We start from the raw sequence: 26753 nt of genomic DNA, 5'->3' as shown, positions 1-26753 counted from the left end.
GTTTTCTAACATATATTATCGTAACAAGATCGCCCTTGATGTAAGGTAATATTAAAGCTTGTTGAATTAAGAGCTGGATTTATCTCAAAGAGGAGATATCATCTTCATTTCCCTACTTGAAAATCTATCGTCGGAGTTCGAAGACTGCTTTTAGCTTTATCTGGGTAGAGGTTCAGTTCATTCCACAACCTCTCTCAGAATGTAATATGTTCATTTAGCTGAAACCGTAACGGAATATAGTGTGCTCCACAACAACATTAGACAAGTGCATTTTACAAAGAGCAATTTTTATTCATAACTTACCAAAAACTCCCAACGAGACAACAGGAGAAGCTAGTTCATAATGATGGCCATCGATCGACAGCTTAAAGTTGTTTTGGTCAATTTTTCAGAAGTGTTTAATCAATGTGCTAATCACGCATCTAATTCTTAAAAAAAAAAGTATTCATAAACAAAACGTGATTGCTGTTCTTATTTTTTGCCAAAATATCAGGAGAGGATGAAAAGAGAGAAACTAGCCTCCATACGTACCTTCATTCAAATAATAATCCTTTTAAATCTAATTTTGCCTCATCCTCCATCTCAAATATACATCAATCAGTACATTTTATTAAAAAGCTTCTGAAAAGTAGTCTCTAATTCAAACACGAGCCCTCAAACACCTTGGGTCGAAAATAAAGAGTGAAAATGTACATGACAAAAGAGCGTTTAAGAAAACTTAGAAATGAGTTCCTCCTCACTTCAATCAGTTTTCCTTTTGATTTATATTTTACTGAGTGGAAGCAAATCAGTCTTAAGATATATTTTGTAAATGCATTTCTGCAAGGTTTGTTTTCGCACCACACATAATTTCCTCTCTATAGGGCCCACGCATTGGATGAGAAACAAAAACAAACGAATCGTTAAACAAAAAAGCATTGCTCCGTCTCTGAATCTACGCCACACTTGCCAAAACACACAGTCTGTTTCACTCACTTCAACAGATGACAGTCTTCAAATAAATGCAAATATAAATTACGTATCTTTAGGGTTTGTCTTTGAGAACACGTTTTAGGCTTGGAAGGATCTTTTCCGCAAAGGATAAAAAAATGTCAGCTAGCTGGCCAGTGGTAAATTGAGATGGACAGTTCATTTTTCATAAAAATTAAAATTGCTTAATATTACTGTTCTAGCTCCGTTTTCTTGTGTTTCTGGTGCCGCAGGGCTCATCAGATGTCGTATGTCCCTATAAAGGTGCCAATACTGTCAAATCTAGACCATACTTTGCTAAACGTATGAAAATTGCCACAAATTATTTCGCACCTGCACGGAGCAGGTTTAAAATCGCTTGTCGTTTGATGTTTTAAGAACTGCCGAACAATAAAAACACCTGAAGCAACAGAGTCAGCAGTCTTGAATACTCTTTTTCTCGGTACAAATGTTTTGTCTAGATGGAGTTTAGCATCTTGGCAGCTGGATTTTTATTTCGAAATACGGACTGATGAGTTGAAAAGATAGCAAAGAACTTTTAAAAAACAACCTATACGCGGACTAGACTGCGCCACATTAGGCAGCAGAAGTGAAAAAAAAATCAAAAGTTAAGAACTGAATTGTTCTGACCTTTGAATGATTTTCAACATTAAGTCAGATCTCCACAGCAGTAATCGGTGGAAAGAAGCACTTTCCCTTCGTGAAGGTAAACAGAGGAACACCACCTCAAAATAGTCTTTGTATTAAACACATTACTAGCACAAACATTAACATTTCAAGACATCAATAAAGGTGCAAAAAAGCAAAAGAAGCAATGTTCACTTGTAAATATGATATTCAGATTTTATTTGCGACACTTATTACTATAAATAATGTTTAAAAGGAAAATATCACCTGCAAATAAGGGCAAATACTAGTAGTGCTCGTGTGTGAGCAAGATATGACAATTAGAAACACTTATGAGTAAGCAGCTTACATATTTAGCATGAAAAAATTTATCTTGGCCCTTTAAACTGCACTTGCGGTATCTTAAGAAAATGTAAGTAAATGTGCACTAGTCTGACCGATTCGAACACTATGAATAAGGAATTAATAGCCGGGTTTTTGCAGCACTTCCTCGTAAGAAAATCATACTAACAATAAATGCATGGAATCTCAAGTGGTTAAGAGTTTCACAAAAACTGCAAGAGTCATTCATTACCTTAGAAAGTTTAAGACGTCTTCATTTCAACTAAAAGTGTTGAGAGGTCTACTCTAAACTGAAACGTAAACATTTGTTTAACTGTCCCAAAAATCAAACACATAACTGAGCTGAACTGCAGTATTAGGAGTTCCGGCACTTCGGTAGAGCATACAAACAAAGCACATACTTAGTTAAGGTAACCCTTAGTTTTGATAACGACATTATTTTTTTTTCCTTTTGATCATGTGAGAATGTTTTCATCTTGAGAAAACCGTCAGCCGAGGCGGCGTCCTTCGCTGCAATCAAAGTCTCGAAGTAATAAGCGCCAACTTGATTAAAAAAGAGCTGTCGCAACCTTTTGTAGCTTCGCGCTTCGGGGCACATGGAAATGCCCGACAAAATTTAATCAGTGGCCCTGTTTTTCCTTTGTGCCAAACCCTTGGCTTTCAAAGCCTTATCAATGCTATATTAATCTTTCCATCCACGATATATCCACAGATAACGTACCAGCGTTTTTCTCCATTCCTGTCTCATACGAACCATGCAGGTTTTGTATAGTTTTTCCTGATAGAAGCCTAGCGAAGTCCAACCAGAGGGGAGGCTGCCTAATAATAACTATCTTTGTCCGTGCTTCTCAGCGGCTCGCTTTGAAGTTGAGCTGACTCTCTCGCCGACTGGAAGTTTAATAAGCCTTGCAGGGCTTCAAGCCCACATGGGCCTTTGTTTTGTGTGCAGTGCATGTACGCGCAGCTTGTGTTGTTATTACGCGCCCGTTCTAAATGAAAGTTGTTCTTGTTAGCGTTATTGATCAAAGGAGGACGAAATTAGACCAGCTTTAAGACACACCCCGTAATAAAACGAGTGCCGAGTGGCCCAAACGTTAAAGAGGTGTCGAATTGTCAGCTAAATCACTCCGAAAACAGTCAGCAAAAACGCAACTGCCCCTAGGAAGCAAAATGTTATACGATGACTGAAAATTTTGCTAAGCAAACTTTTTCAGACTCCATTAGTAAAAAAACAACCAATTTGTTACGAGCAATCGTTTCATAAACTGCAGTAGAAAAAGAAAACCCGACAAGTTTTCTAAGAATGCGCAGTGTTCCCATTTTGTTTTAAACAAAGAATTCCGACAATTTTCCGGTCAATGAAAAAAGATGATTCCCTGGTGACCACCCGTATAGAGACACAGTTTCACTGATGAAAACGCAAAATTTGAGCAGAAAAAAAAATATCGCTGCTTCATGATGAACGGAAAAATGAAATAAATATGCCAAATGAGTTAAGAAACCCTCCAGCTACCGCAATAAAGCGACATGGGAAGTGTCGTAAAAAGAACCGTTATTGCCAACATTAAATGTGAACGAGTTTGTTTTACCGCTCGCATAACAAAGTGGCAATTAAAATCACAGCGGGTTCAAGCGCGTCACCTTATTTCCTGTTAAACTCTTGCGCATGCGTCAAAGGCTGTCTATACAATGGAAAGAGCTCGACTTTATCAAACTTTAAATTTCAAACTCTACATTTCTGGAAGGAGCACCCCTGTTAAAGTTTCCATGAAATTTTGAGAAGGAGCTGTTGTTAAATGGCTTTCATGGAGACATACTTAAGAAACCTTCGATTTCATATTAATTTTTTGGCCCGATTCAAAAATGGTTTTTCCACGAGGTAAATAATGCACAATCTAAGATCAGTCCAGACTGACTTGAGTGTTAGGCGATCAGGATTTTTTCCCTTTTTCTTTTCAGTAGAGCTCACTGCCAGCGCCACACCACCAGGGATAAATTACATTTCTTACAATAACAAAAGCCTTTGAGTTGTCATCAATTTCAAAATTTCGGTTTGTCTTTAAAACTGTAAGCAGAACTTTCCGAAAGGGGGACTAATGTCCGTTTAGCCTTCTAAACTATGGTATGTGGAAAATATCACCTTTGGTTGTACGGTATAAACACTAAGTAAACTCAAAGAACAGATGAAAATAAAAAAAATTGACATGCAAAAAGATAACAGGGAACTAATAGTTTGCAAAATATTGATATAATGTGTACTTAGAGAATAAAGCCAGATTGATTACGCTCTCTTCATGAGTTACTCTCAAATTATTTAATTCAAGACGTTTAAAAATAAATTCGAGGGTTTGGCCTAATAATATGAAATAGAGAGAGAAAAATCTCATATAAAAAACTTAATTCAGCTCGAGGATAATCTTCAAACCTACCACAGATTAAATATTTGGCTAGGAAATACCAGCTTTAGTTATCTCGTACTCATAACGCCACTCAAGAGCCGACTACAAAGCTCACCGAAATAGAAGAGAATATGAACAAATCAACAGCGAAAATTGTTTGTATTCAGTCACAGTTTAATTAAAAAGGCCTTAATAATCCCGTGGAAGCGGTAACTGACAATAACACAGCCGCCACAGCTTTGTGCGTACCCGTCATGTTTGGAAAATTCATTTCTTCCCTCCAGCTTAACGGAGATTCGTGGCCGCCTGGGCATTGTGTACGTACCTGCCGGAAAAACACTACCAAGGATAATTAAACTGCGATCTGAAAATCTGATAGTGCTTTGTAAACTTCGCTCTTTTTCTTTCCTATTCAACTTTTGTACCAACCAGGCCAGGTTCTTAGGGAGCTAAGATGTTTCGGACAATTTGAAGGGTTTTTTACCACTTTGATAAAGAGCTGCTTTTGACAATGCTTGACAATTTTATTTGTCGGCAAGATTTGCAAGGAAAATATTTACTTAATAAAAGTCAATACAAGACCTTTATGGGGCGCGCTCTTTAATTCCAAAAATCTACACCACCCCATGTTAATTAAAATAAGGATGTTGAAATTGATTATTACAAAAGCTAATAAAAATACCCACTATGGTTCGTCAACACGCTTGAAAAAAACCAACACTTTAAAGAGAAACCGGCCATGACTTATTCAAACTAATTTAACGAGAAAAGATTTCACTATCGCTGGCACATCAAAGTGTTCTGTAAACATGTTATTTGGTTAACAGTTTTTCGCAGCGGGAAAGTTTGTTTTTAGAACTTTCCACACTGTCCGTTGACAATTTCATTGTCCTGGCTTTGTTTGCTTAAGTGAATGACAATTTTATTTGGCCCTTCTGTGTGTCTATTGCACGCAGCGCGGCGGTTTTTGTTTCGTTATTAAACGACGATGGAAAGGGCTCTTTGAACGTGCCGACTCCAATACAGCCCTGTTGGCAATTTCATAATGCAAACTTCCACCTTGTAAACGCCGCGCTTAGAAAAATAAACCATTAAATGATAACCACTAAACTTATCTGGAGAGGGATTTGCTTAATGTGGAATTGGAATCAAACTCAACTTAATTTCACTTTTTTGCCGACAATTTATTACTGAAAACGGTGGTCATGTCGCTTACAAAGTTATTCCAAACACTAATAAACTTGTGCTTAATTACACTGTGCTACGGCGCTTCGCTTTTATTCCAAAGTTATTAGAATTATAGAGGTGTGAAATAAGGCACTTGTTACCCGCAGAAGCGTGTGTTACTTGAGGAACGGAGAACACTCACAAATCTGACCACAGCACGTACCTAGCTTTTTACAAAGGTGTGTGATGAATTTAAGTGCTTTATTTTCATTAGACCTGTAGCGCTTTCTTCGTTCAAAGACGACAAAATAAAAATTTATCTTAGTGTATTATTGGTCCAGCAGTCCTCATTTAAAATATCAAAATTAATTAATTTTAAAACAATTCTTTTTTATTTTAAGAAAGACGAGTTGAATGAGAATGAGGCATACACGCCGAGGACTGACGAAAACCGAGGACGGACGAAGACTGCCGAACACCAACGAAGATTAACAAAGTCGAAGACAGCTAGCAGGCCCAAGTCGGGCAATTGCTTTTGTTTAGTCAGTTATTTTTTAATCATTTGAACTGCAATCTTTTGCATTGCAATTTTCAATAAATTGGATATAGGTGTCATAAGGGCGCCAGAAAGGAATACTTTAAGTTCCGTATTTGAAAACCACCCATTTCTTTTGCTGCCCGGCCCAGCAGCGCTATCCCAACCAGAACAAATTCAGGCACCTCTTGTGGTAAATAATCTTGAAGATTTCAATTTTTCCTGTAGCCAATATGAAGCAAGTAGCTAATTTAGAGCGTTCGTTATTTTATGTCAGTGATGATCAGACCGGGACCTTCTAATGACGGTAGTAAACAGTGATAATTTGCAAAGGACCGAGTTGATCATCTTCCCTGCTGGATTTTTCAAATTTATCAAGGCTTGCTCACCTGTTTGAAAACATATTGTTGCTTAAGAAAATAAAAAAGAGTTATTGTTTGATTGATAAGAAATTTTCAGGAGGTTATCTGAAAGAGTCGTGATTTAGTTGAGAGTCAGTCATAGCGATTGCTTTCTTGAACCGAAAAACTTGTTTCTACATAGACCGATTTTCTTCAGTTCTGTCCGCCCATTGAGGACTTACTCGCAAGAGAAAAATCGTTACCTTGCATGAGTCTTGGTTTCCTTCAGGACAGTCTGAAGGATCAGCGAGTTTAATGTTACTTTCTGCACAGCATTAACTGCTTGGCTTGAAAAACACAATGTGCCAGTTATTTAGATAAATTATTGCCATTGTTTGGTAAACTACATCATAAACCTCTTCACTATTGCCAAAGTTAACCGTCTTAATGTTGAGTTTTGTGAACAGGTCAAAGAGGGCGTACAACTAATATTGGAAGAAAACTGATGAATTAATTTCAAACAACCCACTTGTAAAGATTTCTCGAAGTTCATTGTTTATCTTAAACCGTGGCCTAATCAAGACTTCGTTTAAATTTACGTCACGATAAGACTTCCCTTAGATAGTACCTCATTCATTCTGCATCATCCCGACGCATCTCGCGGGCTGTTACCACAATCTTTTGGCCGGGTAGGAAAACGGGATAGAAAAGCGCACATTTTGCGACGTGGAAAAAACAAAAGAGAGAACGCGTTACGCGTCGAGATCATACACCGGAGGTTTCCAGACCAAACAACGGGGGAGAGAGCACGTTGCTTGTAAAGACCAAACAAAAGATAGCGCGCGTCGGGTGAGGAGACCAAATAAAGAGAGAGTGCGCGAACAAACATAGGGAGAGCGCGTGTTGCGTGTCGAAGACCAAACAAAGGAAAGCGCACTTTAATTTTCGAAATAAAAAAGCGAGAAAGAGTGCCCGTTGTGCGCGGAGACCAAACAAAGTGAGAGCGCGTGTTGCGTGTCGAGACCAAACAAAGAAAGAGCGCGCTTTGATTCTGGAAGCAAAACAAAGATAGAGAGTGCACGTTGAGTGTTAAGACCAAAACATGGTAGAAAACGCCTCCCTTATCGAGATTAAAGAATGGGATAGCGCGCGTTACGAGTCGAGACTAACCAAGGGTAGAACGTGCGTTGCTTCTGGAAACCAAACAAAGGAAGGTTCACATTGAGTGTCGAGACCAAACAAAGGAGGGCGCGGGTTGCGTGAGGAGACCAAAAAAAGTAAGGGCGCGTGTTGCTTATGAAGACCAGACAAAGGAAGAGCGTGCTTTGATTTTGGAGAAAAAGGAAGAAAAAGCCAACCAGATCGGATATTTTTTGGAAAAACTTTGCTCGCTTTTTTAAACTCTGGTTATGAGCGGGAAAATTACTACAGACATGTGACCGTAGCACAGCCACGTGATTACGAGTAACTGTGGTAGACTCGTGCTGATTAGATCATATCCTAGCAAACAGGGTCAGAACATTGTGTTGAACTTGAATCAGGCGTGGGGTGATTTCTTGTCAATCGACAGTTTACGGCCCTCGTGATTTGATAATTACATCGATACTGCTATCTCATATACGTTGATAAAAATGTAGCATTAAAACACCTTAATTTATTGAAAATGCTACGCTGCGACAGGATAACTTAAAACTATCCCTTCACTGATTTGAATTAGACTCACCCGGCATGTTGAATACTGAGCAAAGTTTTCTAAATGTGTGAAAAAGATTAACCCCCTACCTCAAATTTGGGCGCACGGTAATCTTGCATATAATCGGATTTTCCGGATTATCTTCATTGGAAGAGGATTTTTTGCGATTGCTCTCCTGATTTGATGGTGGAGGTATATCTAGAGCAAAGCTTGAAACCTTCCCCCATCCCTCGCCTAAAATAGATTGTAAAAAAGGATCAAAGAATAAGGAGAAAGATGACTAATGCATCTCATGAACGCCATCTCCGTTCCAGAGGAGATAATCTATAGGTTTACTACCTTGATATATAGGTGTGTTGCCAAAAACTTTCCAAAAATTTTTTATTGTGAAATCAACCAGTGCAATATGCACTTGACTGGGCGTACGTTGGAGATAAAATTAGCAACTAGGTACATATTTAGCTTAACCATCCGCCTACGTGCTGAACAAAACTGGTATTTTGAGCCTGTTTCCAACGTCAAATTACTGCTAACACTTAAAATAAGTTGCGAGGGAGGTTTTCCGTGTATTGCGTAGGAAGCGCCAAGCCACATGGAGCTTAAAAATAACTTGAAGAATTTCACAATTCAATGAACTTTGTGCCTACTCAAGAGATCGGTCAGCAACTGAGGGAAACCAGAAGTGAACACATTCTGAGTAGGGACAGGGCAAGACCGTTAATATATTTTGAGAAATATCGACTGATCGCAACAGGATAATATGTCTACAAAGAAAGGTTAATATATTTAAACCATGATTACGGAATTGTGTAGAGTATCAATAAAACTTTACACAAAGGGTCGTAACAGTCTGCATTGAGGATGAGGAAAGTTCTGCAAATGCGTATTGCTTTTCGCAAATTAACACCAACACCACACAAAGACAATGAAAACCTTGCAGAGAGAGAAACAAATGTTTTCATCACAAACACAGGAGTGGCACCAGTATTGTTCGTAACACCACGCGGGTCACGCGATTTCAACCCAAGACAGTCACGAAAAGGCTTTGGTAGATTTGTACAGAAACTAGGAAGCTCAATGCATTTGTTTCAAATTTTGTTTCATAAATGCTATTCGATTTCAAAGATCTCGATCTGGGTCGAGTCGTTGGTTCTTAATGAAATCAAATGGAAAATGACAAAATGCAAAATACAGAGCAAACTTGTACAAAATAGAATAGTTAAAATAATATTGAATCTTAACAGGAAGAAATTGTCATCGATTGGCAAACTAAATACTGACTTTTTTAAGTATCAGTAAAGTTACGATGTGACAAACAAATTGCTTGTACAAGCTTCTTAGAAAAACTTTAACAGTGGGTATCAACGGAACCAAATAAATCGTTGGAATTTCCAGGTTGCAAAAAATAAACAAAAACTTGATGAACGCTCGACTAAAAATATCTTTTGCACAATGTGAGCAATTGTTAAATTATTCAGAATCGGTGGAGAAAAAATTTCTGACTAATAAGAGTCTGTCCACAAAATATTCTCAAAAACTACGGTTCCCAGTTCTATCTGAGTCAATTGCACTGATGTCCCACTTTTTGGTTCCGCTTCAGCGTACAGGATGGTCAAGAGAGACATCCTGAATGATAATTTTATAAAAGCCTTCGATAAATTAGTCTGCTGTTCAAAGACCCTCTTAAAATCGCCATGCCAACAACAAAACGCTTTTTTTTCCTCGACAGTTCTAAGCACAAACATGCCCCTATAAGGAAAAAAGCAGTTTAGTACAATTGGCATGATTTTGTGCAAACGTCGAAAATCGACAACGGGAATTTTCCTCGTATCCAAATTGCAATTTTACACCTCTATTTTATTTATGGCATGATTAGTAACTGAAATATTATCGACTTATCCTCAACAGCGCAACATGTAAAGGCAAAGTGCTTCGATTTTAGAATTATTCATCATGCTTCTCGGTTTAATTACCTGAATGGTACAATGGTACCCTAAAAATTACACTAAAGATTGAAATAAACTCAAATTTTTCTAGTAGAAATCTATTACCACAAAAAAATTACCAGGATTTTGTTGAAAATTGACACGTTAAATGTTTCATGTTCTTTTGCGCATGAAAATCTCGTGGTAATTACTTAGGGAAATAACCTCCAAAGTCTTTTACATGTCACAACCAGCATTACCTTGACATTAGCGGTGAAATGGATATCTTAAATTGTCACACTTGAGTAAACATTACCGACTACTTTCGAAGTGACATCACCAACCTAATATGTCGAAGTAGTATTTATTTCAAGTAGGGGGCAGAAGATAAATCAATTCAACATACCTCGACCAAGATAATTTTCCACGAGATCTTAAGCCCGATCAAGCAGCAGATCCTTGCGTGCAGTCAACGAAAAGGTAAGAGCACAAGTTAAATACAAATTCAAGGAAAATAACTCACGCAAACTACAGCGTGACTACTCCGTCTAGTTTTCATGCAAATTTTCGTCTCTGAAACACGACATTACGTCAACAAATGAAAGATCCAGAGTCAGTCTTCTCTGAAACCATTAAAACGATAATTTAAAGTTTGTATCCAGAAAATATTCTCTCGCCTATCGAGTTGTATTGATATTTATAGGATTCGGAAATAATTTTTTGGGGAAGCTTGCACCAGGGTGCGATGTGAACAGGTTCGAGAACACTCAATACGAAAACACGACTAAGAAAAAGTGAACAAAATCTTTCAAACTTTTCGATGTTCAAAGATTTGACAAATAGAACAAACATGCTCGACTGCTTTTGAGTCTTGATTATAATCGTTTCGTTGGGAACTAAGAGGAGGAAATCGATGGAGCCCAAAAGTCTACGAGCATAATATTCCATGGGTAAAGCTAAAACCTCAAGAGCAAAAATTAAAGTGAAAGATCTGTTTGTCGATATGGGCACAAGACCTCAAATTGAATATGAAGACCCAAATCTTCAAATTGGTATCGATTTTCGTACGAGGTTTAGGAGGAGGCGTAAAAAAATTCGGTTACTCCCTCGATATGACCTCAGTTCTCATGGGAGGCAAACTTTGCTTTACGATTAAAGTAGTAAGTTCTAAAGAAACTGTGGTGCTGCGTCGGTGAGAGAGTAAAACGGGTTTAATTTAGTGTTATCAACTGAGTTGATAACGTTAATTGGCCACAGTAAAGAGTTGACGTTTCGAGCGTTAGCCCTTCGTCAGAACGATGGAACTTTAGACGAAACTTTGCGTTACGTCATTGTTTGCGCTGCTCTCAAAGACATCAACACTTTTTACATCGAAATAAAAGTTCGAAGTCCTGCTCCAAGGAAAGTTTTCACTTTTCTTCATTCTTTTCTTCTTTAAAAATATTCACGCTGCTAAAAAATTGAACTTGAATTTTGATTGTTGCAAATGCTAAGGATGACCCCCTAGTGAATTTGCAGGTGAAAACCGAAATTAAAAAATTTGTCCCTCTAAGTCTATATCGTTGTTTTTTTATATTTTCCGCATGAACGTGCAAGTATGAACGGTTTTCACCTTATTTGCATGTTTTGTTTATTTTTGGTCAAATGAGACAAACCTGTCAAACATGTTTCCAAATTTTTTCCAAGCGAAACTCATATCTGACTGAAGTTAACTCAAATTAAATCTCTGGTGAACAAAGTCGCAGGTAAATTGTACCTCAGACTTTGGGGTTTCATAAGAGTCGGTGGTCTACCGCGGCCTTTATGGCCTCGTTCCGACCACCGTCTGTTTAGTTTGCGAGCAGGCGTCGTGTTTGAGTTTCGCCTTCCAGCCCCTTTGCGGGCACAGTCGCCTATCACAACATTGACAGCCGCTTGTGGAAAAAGTTATTTAAACCTCTACAGACTGCAGAGGTAAAATTAAAAACAATTGATGTGGATGTAAATTAAATCATGCAGTCTCTAAGCTTTTGAGTTGCACCATTTTCCAAGTAGCGATTAAATTGAAATGTAAACCTTATCCTTTTTTGGGCACAAGCATTCAGTTTTCGATTCAGCTGACATGAATTATCAATAAATGATGTACTTAGACGAAAATAACAAATGAAAAAAAAGAAAACCTGTCATGATGCAGCTATTTATTGACTACCAACTAAACGATTGTACTTTATCGAAAATGCAAACGCTGCGCGCAAAAACAAAGGGAAATTCCGGTCAAAAAGAAAGCTTAGCTTCTAACACTGTCTAAACCTATGAAATCTCAACTCAGCAACTAACCCATGCGCAAAAAAAAAAAGAAATGATTAGGAATCATTTTTTGCCACCCAAGTCCTCTTATTTCATTTCTCTAAGGGCTGTTAAAATTTAACATCCTCTATTAAACTGCGGAACACGTTGCATCCCACGCCACTATAGATAGAGTCCACATCTTACCGCTGTTCCCAAGCGAAAATTCCGAACGTCAATATTTTTTTTTTGGTAATTCTTGTAAAGACTCAATTCAGTATGTATTATGGCGCCAAAAACTCGTTCTAGCAAGTTTTGACAGACTAATGCAGTATATGTAAATAACTCGGCCCAAAACATGTTTTATATCCCTCTCAATTTGGAATACGCAATACAATACGAGAAAAATTCAATCTTATGACGACAAACTCTTTACGCCGATCAGGAAACAGGGTGAAATCCCGTTGATATGTTGAGAAATTTCCTAAACCTAAGACATTAAGCTTGCAAAATTGCTTTATCAAATTCTACAACAAAAAATTCTCTCCAACGATGTGGCAAATTTATTCTGAAATCACTTTTGATTTAAGGAGTGTAGGGGTTTTCCCTTTCGCAGGTTATGGTCGAGTAAGCTATAAAATTAGTAACATGTAAACTTTTATTCAAGATTTTGTTGTTTGCTGAACTGTGTCAAGGTTCGAGCAGATTACTTCAAAGGAAGACGGATAAAGAACAGGAACTAGTTCAAACTCTTACGAACATTTTTCGGATAGGTTAGAACAAATTATTCAGAACACTTAGCAAAGTGATGGCGCTCTCATCGCTTAAAAGTTCTACCTTCGATAAAATCATTGATAGACAACTGGCAGATTACATCCGAGAACCCATTCCTTTTTTCTGGAATTTACGTCTTTCAGACGCCAGGAAACTTGAAATTTACCATAGAAATGAAGACGATAAGTTCGAGCGGTTATTCGATACCCAATTTAGAGGTTTGGCCGCAAATTATAAAACGGGACTGCGTCAAAGAATTTCTTTGTTGTAAAGTCAGTTTATAGCAGTACAACAATAACCACTTTCTTTCCTTTGCGGTATTGCAGCTCACATTCGCTGTACCGCTTGTGTGTTTCCCTAAGAATTGGAAACCATCCAAAAAGTCTTAACTCTCATTGTATTGCTTAGAAGGGTGGAACCTCCTTATTAACATAAAACTATTGTTCTCTCAAAGAAATTAAATATCGGCGTTTCCTTCCGAAATGTTAACTTTTTTAGCGCTCCAAAACCGCAGCAAACTCCCAATGCGTTTCCAAGCAACGCGCGGTTTGCCGAAAAACTTACGTGGTGAACGTTTAAGATACTGACAAAGCATAAATTAAGGTCAAGGTAAAAGAGTCTCGAGAAAGTCAAAAACTGTCAACGATAATATAAATTGCTTTCCGAGACAATGAAAATTTTCTTTTCCTTTTTAACACCTGTCACATGCTAGACTGGTGGTAAGGGGTTGTACGGTTTAGTGGCTCGCTAATTGTGCCCCCAAAAGATGTTTTCCTGACAACCTGTCCAAAAATAACCTTCGAAATTTATAGCACTCAGCACATGCTCAGTGAGGTTTGCTATCGGAACACGTTTTGTAAAGCAAGCCAGGTGTACATTTTTAAGATTCTTTGTACATTAAGTCACCGTTATCATCTCAAAATTAACCTTCGAAAAATAAAAGTGATTTTTTTTGAGCGATGTGTAAGCCTGACACAGCATTAACTTAAACTAAAGGATAAATTGGTCGAAGCATTTTCTCACTCAATTTTGCGGTAATGACATAAAAACAGAACTTTCTGACCATGACAAAAAAACCCATTACAATTTTTAAGGTTCGATTTCTAAGAGAATTGTGGCGATCGTAAACCGGAAATACGTAAGAACGCATTTTTCCGGTTGTCAGCCATTACATCATTGCGAACGACAGATAAAACGAAGTTCTTTGTTTACTGCAATCAGATATCCTTAAGCAGCCCAGCGTTTAGGTCAGTAAAGCTTGAAACTCTCAGCTATTAAGATAGGAACAACGAGAGTCTACCAGGGACAGCTGTTACATCAGCTTAATATCTGAGGTAAGGATAAGCTAACCGAACTATTCCTTCAAGAAAGCGCGAGAAGTTTTAATGTTTTATTCCTAAAAACTGAGTTTATTTGCGGGGGAGGACAGACAGCTACCTACCCACGTCTTTTCTGGTAGATATAACCGGATTAAACGGTCGTAGTTATCCTCATTGTTTTACAGTGTGTTTCAAATCAAGTAAATACTCATTGTAAGTGAAAACGGGATTATTTTCGCTGATAAACCGAAAGAAAATTTTCTTCTAAGAATTTACCGCCCGCTTAATCACACTTCGTCTCGACATTAACGTTTCTCCGGCAATTAAGGGTACCTGCCGCTTATCAATGGCAAAGGGAAAAATTTAGCGTTTTCACCACATTAAAATGGAGCCAGTTTTGTAGATTTGCTATTGTATAAACTGTGAAAATAACCTTCAATTTTCATTTGAAGTTCTAATCATAACAAGAAAGAGCTTATACACAAACGCTTGATTAGGATCAAGTTTCCAAAAAAATCTTCTTAAACTCGTCAAACGAAAGAGACTCTATTATCCGGCTCCATTCAGACTTGCTGTGTTCGCCGTGGTTACTTTCCGGTCCTGAAGAAGTGATAAAAGAAATGTTTCCGAAAAAAACTATAAATGAAAAATCGGTGATGGAGTCAATTACGATAAATGGCTTGTAGGTGAACGCCTTGCTATGCTGACAGCTATACAAAGGGCACCAAATTACAGAACTACACCCTTTCATGTCTAATTTGCTCCATAAGTAAGAGGGTCGGCAACGTTTTTTTGGTCAAAGATCATCAGATTTTGAACTTTGAATTTTGAAGTAAATTTTTTTCAACAAGAAACAGGGCGTTGCTTTGCATTTTCTACTTTAAGATTCTAAAATTACAAATATTAAAATGAATGGAAAGAAACAGAAGGATGTTCTTCCACACTGTAAAGAAAAGAAAATCTGCATAAAGAGTTAGAGTTTAACGCTGCGTCATTTTAGCCCAATCACGCTTACGTGCTTAGGATCATTTACACATCTTGAGGTAAAAGATACACGTTAACCTCACCAACTCTTGCTAAAAGGAAGGTGACGTAAAAGACTTAATGACCCACCTTGGCGAAAAAAGACTACATCAGTGACGTTAATACTGAAATTTTCTACGATTGCAAGGATAGAGACACAACCCATTTACTGACATATTTTCATTCGGAGCAAGTTTGTTTACACACAAGCCAGGTGAATGAATTTAGGCACTTGAGAAGTTCTCAAGATAAGAAATTTTGATCGTAGGTAAAAGAAATAAAGGGAAGAAATAAAACAGACAAAAACCCCACGTAGTTAAGGTAATCTCAAGTTACCCTGATACGTCAGGAAAAAATTCCTAGAGCTGTCGAACTGCTTAATTTGAAGTAAAATTAAGACAACTTTGAATCGACTGAAAAATGGTTACAACTCAGCTGCATAATTTCTTTCTTCCCCTCAGAGTTCGATTTAGTGGTGATCTAATCTTAAGTTCGAAAAGGAAACAAACCGCAGCTTAAATCTTTAGCGTTTTGAGTGAGCACATGATATCTTAAAAGTAGGAATGATTTCCTTTTGTAACAGTGATCTGATTAAGGTGTTAGCGCAAATGATACCTTTGGGTCATCAATCCTTTATGCCAAGATTTTCCGGTCACTTCCTCGGTCACTAACTTATGAAATCTTTTATTTCTGTTTGTTAGGTGACAACAATAATAAAGCTTAGAAAAAGTCATGGGATTCTCAGGTCTTCTTCGTCGAAACAGCAGCCGCAGACGAAGCTTCAAACGCATCGAACCACGTGACCGATCCGCTCAATCAACAAGTTCTGGCGCTCAGCACCGGTCAGCGGATACCGACGCAAACAGCTGCGAAAAGCGCGCGTCCCGGGAGATTGGGTCCATGCTGCGGAGGATTGGAGACGAACTTAACAACAGCAGATTGAGCCTCAATTCCATCATTTGAAATGGCACTCAAGGCATAAGATGAGATTAAGTGCGAGGCGTGGTCGGTGACGAATCGAGTCTGGAAAAATGAAGGTTAAAATTTTCAAGAATTTGCTGTAAGAGGCGTGATAGACAAGGACGCTATGGACAAACGCTGATAGTCACTGTTAAGTTCACTTTGTGCGGGTTAAAAACGGAGTTGCTTTGTACATTAGGCTTTTAACTCAGATGATTCCGATTTAGTGAACTCATAATGAATCGTGTAAATACCGTTTTGTGAGAAAATAACAAAAAACCGATCACTCAAGAATGTACTATAAAGTTCGCGTTCGTAATGAATCTCTGATTCACTATTTTTCGTTGTAGTTTATACGCACAATATAGTATCGTTAAGACTAAGGTTAGGTTGTAAAATTGTAAATATCTTGCTACCACTAAATCCACCATGCACAACTAGAGGGGATAGGATTACAATCGACTGTTTTTGAACCAATAAATAACATAATGAAAAAGATACACATTATTCTTTTCATCCATACGTTTGGAAAACATTTTAAAATAATGGGTTGGCTTTAACTGATCAATATTGTTTCTTTAAATGTCACTATCTGTGATTCATATCATATACGCTGTGATAGAAGACATCTCGTATATTTGAGGAATTTTGAAATAAAAAAAGAAATACAATCTTATTAGAAAATCAACCAAAAACAACAGAACTACCCGACTGTAGTACACAGTAAGTTGATTCCAATCAGGTTTCCACCAGATCTACTCTACGAAGATGGCAATTTAGCCAAGAAACTTGCACATCCTCAACAAAGATGATGCAGATCTTTAACCTGTCATTTTTTGTCACCAAATGCATTTTTCCATTTGTCAGCATCTTCACCCTGAGGTTGCAGCTGAATAAACAATGCATTGGAAGAACTATATAACACTTTGCCATCTGGAGATCTTAATTCTGCCAAAGCATAAACCTTTCTTCCTTCCACTTTGTCAACCCAAGATTCAACAAAAGCAGTCGCACCAAGGGGAAGAAGACTGTTTTAAGAAATGCAACAAATCTCATCACAATTTTGAATTTTAAACACACAGTTCTACAGCATTGAGGCTGCATAAATGATTTTCTGGTGGTAAATCTCTAATCACCACATTCTTGTTCAAACAGGACTAGTAAATGTTGGATTTTGTAAGTTGTAAGATGTTCCAAGTGTAAGAAGTCCTGAAAAGGACTGTTGTGTCTGATAATGATCAGCATTCCCTAACCTTCACAGTATCAATTCAATCAAAGTAAACTTCTGGCTTGCACACCCTAGTCACCTGGTTGCCACACCTCTCACTTCAAATCACTACAGCCCTTAATGCTATAATTTCTATTTGATTCTCAAACCACCACTCTTCAGATCTGTAACCAGTTCACTAACACTACCCTAAATAGAGGATGTGCTCCAGAGAGAGTAAATCTAAACACAGTTGTACAATTTAAGTATGGAGTACTTTGACCAACAGAATAAGCAAGCCAGTTAGTCTGAGAAGGCTATAAGTGTTTGACTCTTTGGTTCCAAGTCCGACATGCAACTTCACATGGCCAGACTGACTTTGTGAGCTTGATCAATATTTATGAGGGTTGAAATGCAAAGCTACAACTGTCTGGCATATAATGCAGGTGCACACTGGTATCACAAGTTTATGCAAATAAATTTAGGCTACAACTCTTTCTAACAATGATATATCATCATGGGAAGCAATCTTCCCATTGCTGAATTTTACACTTGAACTGTATTATTCAATAACTTTCTGAGATATCATGATTAAAAAAAAACCCTACCTTTTGTAATTCATGGTCAAAGAAGCTGTCACACAACCAGGAAATGACTTGTTCACACAAACACCAATGGCAGAATCCATCATGGTAGCACTTGCACCACCATGTACACATCTACAATAAGTTCAAATGTTGACATCAAATTATGAAAGCTCAATTGTTCTGCAAGGTTGGTGTTTAACACCAATTCCTCTGACCTGACACCCATTTACATCTACATGTAGTTTCCTTGGATGGAACATAAACCATCTGGAAAAGCCAGGGACTTTTTGCCTTGTAAAAACTGTCCTCAGGCTTTTGATTCACTGGAGAGTACCTGTTCCCTGATCATGAAAGTTAAACTCCACTAAATTAAAAGTGCATTCCAGGCTGGGTTTGGTTAATCTCCTTTGTACCTTTTCTTTGAGATGGCGAGCAGAGCTTCCTCTAAAAAACTAATTTTGTGATGACCCAAAGAATGCCTTGAAAGGAGTATGGAGTTTAATTTCTTGACATGAACACTTGCTCAATGCAAAGCACCAACCTCCACCCATAAGAAAACTTTTCCATAAGAAGAACACCATTCTCAACCCTTTACACCCTTACAGCAGTCTGCAAAATCTCCATACAGTTCTCTACATTTCCTTGGGAGCTAATAAGGAGAATTTGTTTAACAATCAAGAACTTCTTTAGTTGGTGATCATTTCCTTTATTCTTGTGCCCTTAATTTGTGATTCAAGGGTGATATTGTAAGGAGAAATTAGATGTTAGTCAATCTCAGAGATTAAAAGACCCTTTGGCCTTTGGCCCTTGTTTCTTTTGATTTGTTAAACACATTTTCTCACTTTCTATGTCTTGCACGAGATCACCTCCCCCTCCCTCATAACTGAATGTCGCCCCACTTACCCTGGAGGTCCCTGGGTATATGATCCAAACTGAATCACTCCTTTCACCTTCTTTTCATTTTTGCTGAAGAAAAATACATACTCAAAGAATTTCCCTGGATATTCATTGACTAATGCTTTAGTGAAAAGCCTTCTTTCACCATAATATATGGAACTCTTGTGTTCGAGCCAGTCACCATTTCCTTGTTCTATTAAATCACTTTTTAGTTTTTTATACAAGTCAAGAGATTCCACAGTCCAAGTGTCATTGGGAGCAGAATAATTGGATGGCTCCATGTCTGCCATTTGACCCTTCTTTTCTGATTTTTCAGTTATTAATAAATCCTGAAAGAAAAAAAAATACCATCAGAAAGTTAACAACAGAATAATTGCCAGGCCAATTCATTAATTCTCAAAAAAAAAACATGTGGGTATCATTAATCAATTAAGACCCTCCAATATTCCTAGCTCCACTGTTCCCTCTCCATCTACCCTCAGATGATTTCTTTGATAAAAAATTGTGTAGAAATCTTACTAGGCCAATAATTGTCAGTGATAATTCAAAGAAATTATAAAAAAAAGACATGACTTCTGAGCTGTTTAAAAAGAACTAGATCAGAGAACAATGAAAGTTGTATGATATAAAAAGTGCAATAATTACAAGAGTATTGTTGTGCTTGGTTCTGAATTGTAAGTTTTGACAAGCATGAACTGTGTATGGCAAAATCCCTTCATCATAAAGTACATTTCCTTTTACTTCTTTGTTCCATAATCTCAGTTATAAAACATTTTTACACTCAGAAATGAAGCTACAGTAATAATCAATAAAAACCAAAAACCAGAATAGACTAGCCAAGCGGAGGGTCGAATTTCATGCCATTATTTTTCTCAAACGCTATTACTAACTGGGTAAGCCGGTACTAGCTAGAATCTTACGTAATCCACCAAAATAAAGCACATTTCACACCCGAATTCCAAAATAAATCCTCTATCAAACTTATTAAGCTATCAATAAAGGGTTTTCAATGAAGAAACAATACCTGTGAACAGCCTTGATTTACAGTACTGTAGAGTCGACGTCCTAAGAACTTCTCCGTGACAGGTAGTTGTTTCGTTGTGTGACCTTTAGTAACCTTCCACAAATGCGGCGATTCGCCAAAATTACTGTTCAGATATGATGCTTGTGTAACAACCTCTGGGTTCAAATAGGGCAAATTCCTTCTTAAACCCTGGTGAACTTCAACTTTACTGAAAGTATTCGAAACGTTGGGCCTCTGTCGACTGATGAATCGAGACAAACGGTGAAGTGCCAAGCGGTTTGCAGGGCTTGTCATTTCGAGATCAAATAATCTACCGAGCACATCTATAGAACTGAAAAAGAGCCGAAGCCATCCGTGTTAAATACTACAACAGCGAGAGTCGAAAGTCCAAACTGAGGAAAAAGTAACCTGTGTTATATCAGACGATTGCAACACTAAGATTTATTGCGTTACCTATCGCCGCTATGACGTCACTATGACGTTTAGCCTCGTTCCTAGAACGTGTGTTTCCAGTCAGCGGTTTCTTACTTCGTCTCCATAGCAATAACAGACGATTGTTCCATCGAAGCAGGAAAGAGTTTGGACTATTGAGTCAATTAGGAGTTTCATTTGTCGTTTATTTTTCCTGCAAAGTTTGTACCACAATGAGTGTACGGACATATAATCCTTCAGTTCTTATAGGGAACTGGAATGAAGATATTTGCTTACAAGAGGTTCGTGAGATGTGAGAGTTAGATTTATTCGTACATAACCTCTGCGATAACATCCGTGAATTGGATGGAAATATATTGTTTTTATTCTTGAAGTCAGCTCAAAACTTATTCATTTGCAGGATAAGCTCAAAGATTTCCTTGAGAAGAAAGAAAGTGGAGAATTACTGATACAAAAAGCTAGCAATCTCCTTCAAAATATACTCAAGAAGGTAAGAATGCGTAATCGAATTATTTCTTAGATTGGAAATTGTCAAATTTATATAAACTTGCTTTGCTTAATTTGAACTTACTTCTTGTTTATTTTGCAAATTTTACAAACTCTCACGGTATAGCTCGTTTAATAGCTTTCATGCTGTCAATACATTCTTAACTTGATCCCAGTTGCACTTTATATTTAGATCATACGGATCGAGCTCTAAGCCTGGCAAAAATAGTACTCGTGTGTTACTTCAACAGTAAACATAAACATGTTAAAATTCCCCGCTGAGGTTTTATATTTTTTCAGTGCTGTGTATCCCGTAACAGTTGCCCTTAATCTGTCTAAATTCTTAAAATTAATTGGAAACTACTGCCTATTTAACAAATATATATCATGTTTCGGTGCATCTGTTCAGTAAGAGAACTCAGATAGCATTAAAATGTGATAAAGAAAGAAAAACGTGGCACACGAGGCGCAGCTGAGTGTGTCACTTAAATGTATGCTACGTTTTTAGATCCTCTGTGATTTATAAGTGCACAGACTGACAGCAACATGAAATCTATTTGGTTTATACAAAGAAAAAGCAAAATGTTGGTAGTGTTGATATCATCTTTGTGTCTGTCCCTTCTTAGATCATAAGTAATCAAAAGGCATCAAAATTCAGTCATATTATCAGAAACATTCATATGAATGTTTCTGATAACATGGCTGAAGAATCCACTCTTACTGTAGCACAAGAAAGTCTCGTCACTCTCAAACAGTATATGAATCCTTATGATATTTCCATTTTACTTTCAACCTGTCATTGCGTTGTGTTATTCCATTCCTTGCAGGTCAACCTGTCAGTATCCCATGATGGTTATCTTCATTATGGTGACACAGTTTGTATCTTCAATCCAGCATCAGAGACAGCACTTTCGGCAAATATGTCTGAAAGCAAAATGCATGATGAAAAGAGACTTGTGGGGCCATGTGATGTGTCAGCTTCAAAGATGACAGATCCTTGCATTCGAAATACTTTTGTTATAGGGTGAGTAGTTTTGTTTACAAGCGCAATAACTTAATTGGGATGTTATGAGAACACAAAAAAATTCTTGCAAATGACCTCAGGTTCATGATTTACAAATTTCTCTTGTGATCCCCAAATTCTTGCATGGGTTATTACCCTGGTAAACCAACAGAAGTTGCAGTCTATTGCTTAACTCTTTAACTCCAAGTGGTGATTAACATGAAACTTCTCCTAAGAATATCTATACATTATTCTGCAAACAGGCGATGAGAATATTCAAATTTATCAGGTAGAAGCTGCTCTCCCGGTCTAGCACAAAGTTCTCCTAACTAATTCACAAGGAGATGTGTAGCAGTTAGAGGGAAGAAGTAACTCTCAAATCTTGAGAGTTAAAAGGTTAAATAAACACTCTTGGCTTTAAATACCAAGATGAGCAAAGAGAGAGCTTTGAGAAGGAAGGAGCTGTAACAATAGCTCTTTGTTAATACATGAAGAGCCTTATAACATGTGTGGATAAGTCATCAAACTTGAAGTAGTTACCATCATGATTTTACAAACCAGCTTTTGCTTCATATAAATGTCCAGAGTATAAAAGGCTTAATTTGGATACTTACAGGTGTCCATATGGCAAAATTATCAATTGCAATTATCTGCAAATCTGCAAGGTCCTTAAAGTCGCATAATTTAATCATGTATTGTATAATTTTATCTCCAGGCCAAGAGCGGAAGGTGATGGAGTTTTAAGATTTAATGAGCCCTTTGCACTGAGTACCTTACCAGGAGTCGGGGGAGAGGTAATATGCAATCAAATTAAAACCAAGCAAAACTACTGTATGTTGAAAATTTAGGACAAGTCAAGATATTCACCAGCCATCAAAGATGGAAGAATTCTCTGCCTAAAAATTTTTATAGTCTGAATAGTTTTTTCTCACATGTGGAAGAATATGATGTTCTGTTACTTCCACTGTTCTCCTGTCGCCGCAATTTTTTCATGAAAACTCAGATATCTTAACATACAAAGAGTCAGACTGCATAATGTGATAATAGGAAAACTCTTAATTTCTCTCTTTCTAATCTTTTGTGCTTTAATGATAATTTGTATCAAATCAGTTCCCCTCTCAGTTTACCTTAGTTTGTAAAGTTTCTATTGCAGAAAAATGACTTTACTTTCTATCAGAAGATTACCTGTTTTTGTTTTTTTGTTGTTTTTTTTTAATAACAAGACCAGCTTAAAATGTTGAATGGAATTCAAGTGATCATGCCAAACAATTAACTGCAATGATTCCCTTTCTATTCCCTTTGAGCATGGGCCATACAGGCTACTTGGCCACAGTCTAAAGCCTACTAAAGCATGGTTAAGGGCCAATTCTTAATCAAAGTCAAGTTGATCAGACATTAACAGAATGTTTTACATCTACTTGTTTTCCTTGTAGCTCAAATTAATGAGTGACAGAATAACATTTAATGAATGTGCCAAGAAGTCAAGGCAACAGCTGGTTACTCTTAGGGAAGATATGACTTTTATGTCCTGCTGGTAAGTAACTGTGTATTTCAGTTAAATAATTTATGTCATATTTCATCCACTTGTGATTAACAACCCCTTTAAATACCTGAAGCTTGGAAAAAGAGGTTCTTTTTGGTGAAGCCTTCCTATATGGACCAATATTTTCGCGTACAAATCTATTAATAATGTGCCCTTAACATGTGCAGTTATTATTTTTATTTATTTTTTGTGTAGGAAAATTCTTTGCCATGACCCTCAGCAGCGTTTAGAGACAGAAGGAATGCCTGTCCCGGTAAGTTCTCCTTCTCAGATCTGCGCGTCTAGATGAGGTTTTATTTTCAGTGAGAGAATTAAGCCAACTTTGGAAATTGTCTTCTCTGTGTTTGCTTATTGGTTATGTAGAGAGAATTTTAATCACTATCAGCAATTAAAACTGATTTTGGTTTCTTTTCAATAGGCAAACACGAAAGTCATTCTGAACCACGTGAAAACAAACCAGAACTTAGCCGCCTTGACGGAGTTTTCTTTCAGGTTTGTCATAGAAAATATTGATGATTGAGGATGAATTGTTTATTTCCCTATTCTTCAAAATTAGCTAGATTTCACGATTTAATATTGTGTTGCTTTGTGTTCTCTGACTTTTCCTGACTCACTCTCCCCCTTGTAACCCCCTCCCTAACCCCCCATAAAAGTTCAGCAATACCAAGAAAGACGCGCTTTTCTCCTCCCGCGGGAAGATTTGAGATGAATTGGGAATAGGTGCGGCGGGGGTCTGGCACTAATAATGCCTCATTTTCAGTGCTACACCCCTTAGAGACCTCTTGGCGGCCCGCATTGCTCAGGGATTTATGCTTTCCTGCGGGCAAAGAAACACTCGTGCTGAGGCGCTAATGATCAGGGCTTGCTCACAGGCTATGTTTTGATTTATTTGCACTGCATTGAAAAAAAGACGATTTTAATGAATATTTTTATTGAGGAAAACTTGCTGATCCCTTGATATTTGGTTGACAGTTGCGTGTTGCCAGTAACTTGGTGTCTCACCTCTGCGTGAAGTACTTTGTTATCAGCACTGTTAATAAAATTCTGTGCTACCTTAACTTTAGAACACCGTTTGGAAGAGAGTTTGAAGTGGCCGCCAAAACTGAAGTAGACTCTCACAAAGCAGAAAAACCGAGCAATCACTGGGTGTTTAGAACAAGAGAAGTACAAGACGCCGCCAGAGAGCACGAGTTAGAAAGAGAACAAGAATTTAAAGACTTACTTACAAGACAACAAGCTGCTGAGGCCGAGGTAGCTGCTGCCCCCCCTGCAGATGAGGCACCTGGTGCCTCTCAGAATAGTCAGCCAGGGGAAAGCAACCCTCCTGCTGATGTGTAATTTCACAACTGTTCATAAGTGCTTCTTAGTGTATTCAATGAAAGCGTGTGATATAACTTATTGGACTGACTTAAAGATTTAAAATAATTAAAATTCCATTAACGTAAACTTAAAAATATTGGCAGACTGTATCGATTCATTCTCTTAACCTTTGTTAATGCTTCGTTCACCCTACTCGATGAATTTTTATTGAATGAGATTCGTACAAAGTAGTTGGAAATGTTTTTAGTCTCGGTTTTTTTTTCGTCGTTTCAGTTGATCTAGTGACTATGGTGGGTGAGATTCAGGCTTAATTCTTGCAGTTTGTAAACGTTCACTTTTTATTGTAATTGTTATTTGCATTTAATTTTGGAGAACCATCTCTTTCAATTCAGCTCGTGTGAGTTAATGAACGAGTTTCTTGTCTGCAAAGACGAAGTAAATTCAGGAAATTGTACACTTAATGTAAAACATGTTAACTAAATCGCTTTAGATTTTACAAAAAGAATCTCGATGATTACGAAGTATATGTTACTCATTTTGAAACTGTACATAGAATATATGGTCCACAGCTTTTGGCAACTAAACTATCCTTTTATTTATTTGTCGTCAGTGTACGAAACGGAAAGCCTCTCCCTCCCCCTCCCCCTCCCCCTCCCCCTCCCCCTCCCCTCACCATATCACACTGTCTTCTACCGCGCTTTGTTTGAACCGGAACGCCTGAAGCAGACCAAAGACTTAAGACCAGCAGATCATCAAAAATTTTTCGGGTGCCTTGATTGTTCTTGTTTGACACCTTACAAGAAATTTCCAACTCATTTTATGAGATTTCTAAATGATTCATCCGTTCTTTGTTTGGAAAAAAGCAGTAATCAGTTCATTGCGTTCTCTTTTTCTTTTTTTCCCTCTCTCTGCAATACACAAACTATTTTGTCCTTTGTGTGATTTCTCGTACTTCGCCCACCCACTGCCATAATACTTGTATTAGTCTGTCACCAAGTTAGGATAACCTGTAAAAGGTATGTAAATTAATCCACTCGGCACTAATCTTGGATAATTTATCGTCGTCGATCCATCTCTCAGCAATTTCTAACCTGGCCAAACCTAAAATGTAAACCTAACTGATTCCCACGTATATTGATGTTGTTGATGCTGTAGTTGTTGATCACGCAAATTCTCTCTAGCTTCACTTTCCTCGACTCAACACTGAAAAAATATATCTAGGCAAGAAGATGTTCTATTTTGGTGTAGGAGGAGGCTAACTTCTCGCCAAACAAAATGTAGACCCAAGGAAGGCAACAGGTTCTTTTGTCAAGAGCTGTTTTCAATACGCGATTTGATCTTGTTTGGGTTGCAATGAGTTATTATACTCTGTTAAGAGAAATCTTGTTACTCGATAGAGGTGCAGAAATTGTCGCGGGACCAAAGGAAGGCAAAAATTCTGAGGTTTCATTAAAAGCCAGTTGCCGGCGGTCTACAACCACCTGTAAGACATCTTACCGCCTTCGAGTTAGCTAGCGAGCACTCTCGTGTTTGAGTTTGGCAGGCACTGCCGCTCATTAAACCATCGGCAGCCTTTTATGGAAACAGTTGTTGAAACCCAGCGGAAATTGCAAGGGATAGAGGAGTGTCAAGTAAAATGTGAGGGTAAAATGATGAAAGTTTGAACCTTTGCTCCCTTCCTTCTCTAAATGCCGCGGAGAAGACGCATTTTCAACCCTAAGAAGTACCAGCTTTTAGGTGGTCACTGGGGAGGGGGGGAAGGGGGTGGCTCCAAATCTCGTACCCAGATCGTAACGCGTAACTGGCCGTAGAAGATCTGGATATGAGACTAAGAGGCTCCTACGCTAAACTGGTGGAGTAACTGCTCTTTCCATCGGCAAATCTGATATAAAACTAGAGAGAGTTTTACATGTGC

At 37.8% G+C, this 26753-nt stretch overlaps 2 protein-coding genes and 2 long non-coding RNA genes across 4 annotated transcripts; 3 read left to right on the top strand and 1 right to left on the bottom strand.

Moving 5' to 3' along the window:
• The first annotated feature begins 5624 nt into the window (after positions 1-5624).
• Positions 5625-6138, top strand: LOC149046454 (uncharacterized). The gene is made up of 2 exons (XR_016185742.1): positions 5625-5743; positions 5906-6138. It is a non-coding gene; the product is annotated as an uncharacterized LOC149046454 (long non-coding RNA).
• Positions 6139-14232: 8094 nt separating this feature from the next.
• LOC113681597 (uncharacterized) lies at positions 14233-16837 on the top strand. The gene is made up of 2 exons (XR_003447206.2): positions 14233-14371; positions 16081-16837. It is a non-coding gene; the product is annotated as an uncharacterized LOC113681597 (long non-coding RNA).
• LOC113681596 (acyl-coenzyme A thioesterase THEM4-like) lies at positions 16646-20533 on the bottom strand. The gene is made up of 4 exons (XM_089203410.1): positions 20055-20533; positions 19037-19359; positions 18155-18265; positions 16646-17367 (listed from the first exon to the last, which is right to left on the bottom strand). The coding sequence occupies exons 1-4, from the start codon at positions 20346-20348 to the stop codon at positions 17169-17171; spliced, it is 927 nt and encodes a 308-aa protein (XP_089059536.1). The 5' UTR covers positions 20349-20533; the 3' UTR covers positions 16646-17168.
• Positions 20510-25422, top strand: LOC113681593 (cilia- and flagella-associated protein 161). The gene is made up of 8 exons (XM_027198691.2): positions 20510-20767; positions 20887-20976; positions 21800-21996; positions 22691-22769; positions 23409-23509; positions 23714-23771; positions 23937-24010; positions 24583-25422. Exons 1-8 carry the CDS (start codon positions 20699-20701, stop codon positions 24854-24856), a joined length of 942 nt encoding a protein of 313 aa, XP_027054492.2. The 5' UTR covers positions 20510-20698; the 3' UTR covers positions 24857-25422.
• The last annotated feature ends 1331 nt before the right edge of the window (positions 25423-26753 follow it).

Source organism: Pocillopora damicornis, chromosome 4 (assembly GCF_964200805.1).
Source record: "Pocillopora damicornis chromosome 4, jaPocDami1.2, whole genome shotgun sequence".
In the NCBI taxonomy this organism is placed as follows: Eukaryota; Metazoa; Cnidaria; class Anthozoa; order Scleractinia; family Pocilloporidae; genus Pocillopora; species Pocillopora damicornis.
Note: the sequence above shows the minus strand (reverse complement) of the source record. Positions and strands in the feature narration are given on the sequence as shown.

Bases quoted from the DNA above. Each gene is read 5' to 3' on its own strand.
- LOC113681596 (XM_089203410.1), bottom strand. From the start codon at position 20,348: ATGACAAGCCCTGCAAACCGCTTGGCACTTCACCGTTTGTCTCGATTC. The intron at 19,360-20,054 runs GTATTGTTTCTT...TTTTTCTTTCAG, and splicing joins TAAATCAAGGCTGTTCACAG to GATTTATTAATAACTGAAAA. The intron at 18,266-19,036 runs GTAAGTGGGGCG...AACTTATTGTAG, and splicing joins TATACCCAGGGACCTCCAGG to ATGTGTACATGGTGGTGCAA.
- LOC113681593 (XM_027198691.2), top strand. From the start codon at position 20,699: ATGAGTGTACGGACATATAATCCTTCAGTTCTTATAGGGAACTGGAAT. The intron at 20,768-20,886 runs GTTCGTGAGATG...ATTCATTTGCAG, and splicing joins AAGATATTTGCTTACAAGAG to GATAAGCTCAAAGATTTCCT. The intron at 24,011-24,582 runs GTTTGTCATAGA...CCTTAACTTTAG, and splicing joins TTGACGGAGTTTTCTTTCAG to AACACCGTTTGGAAGAGAGT.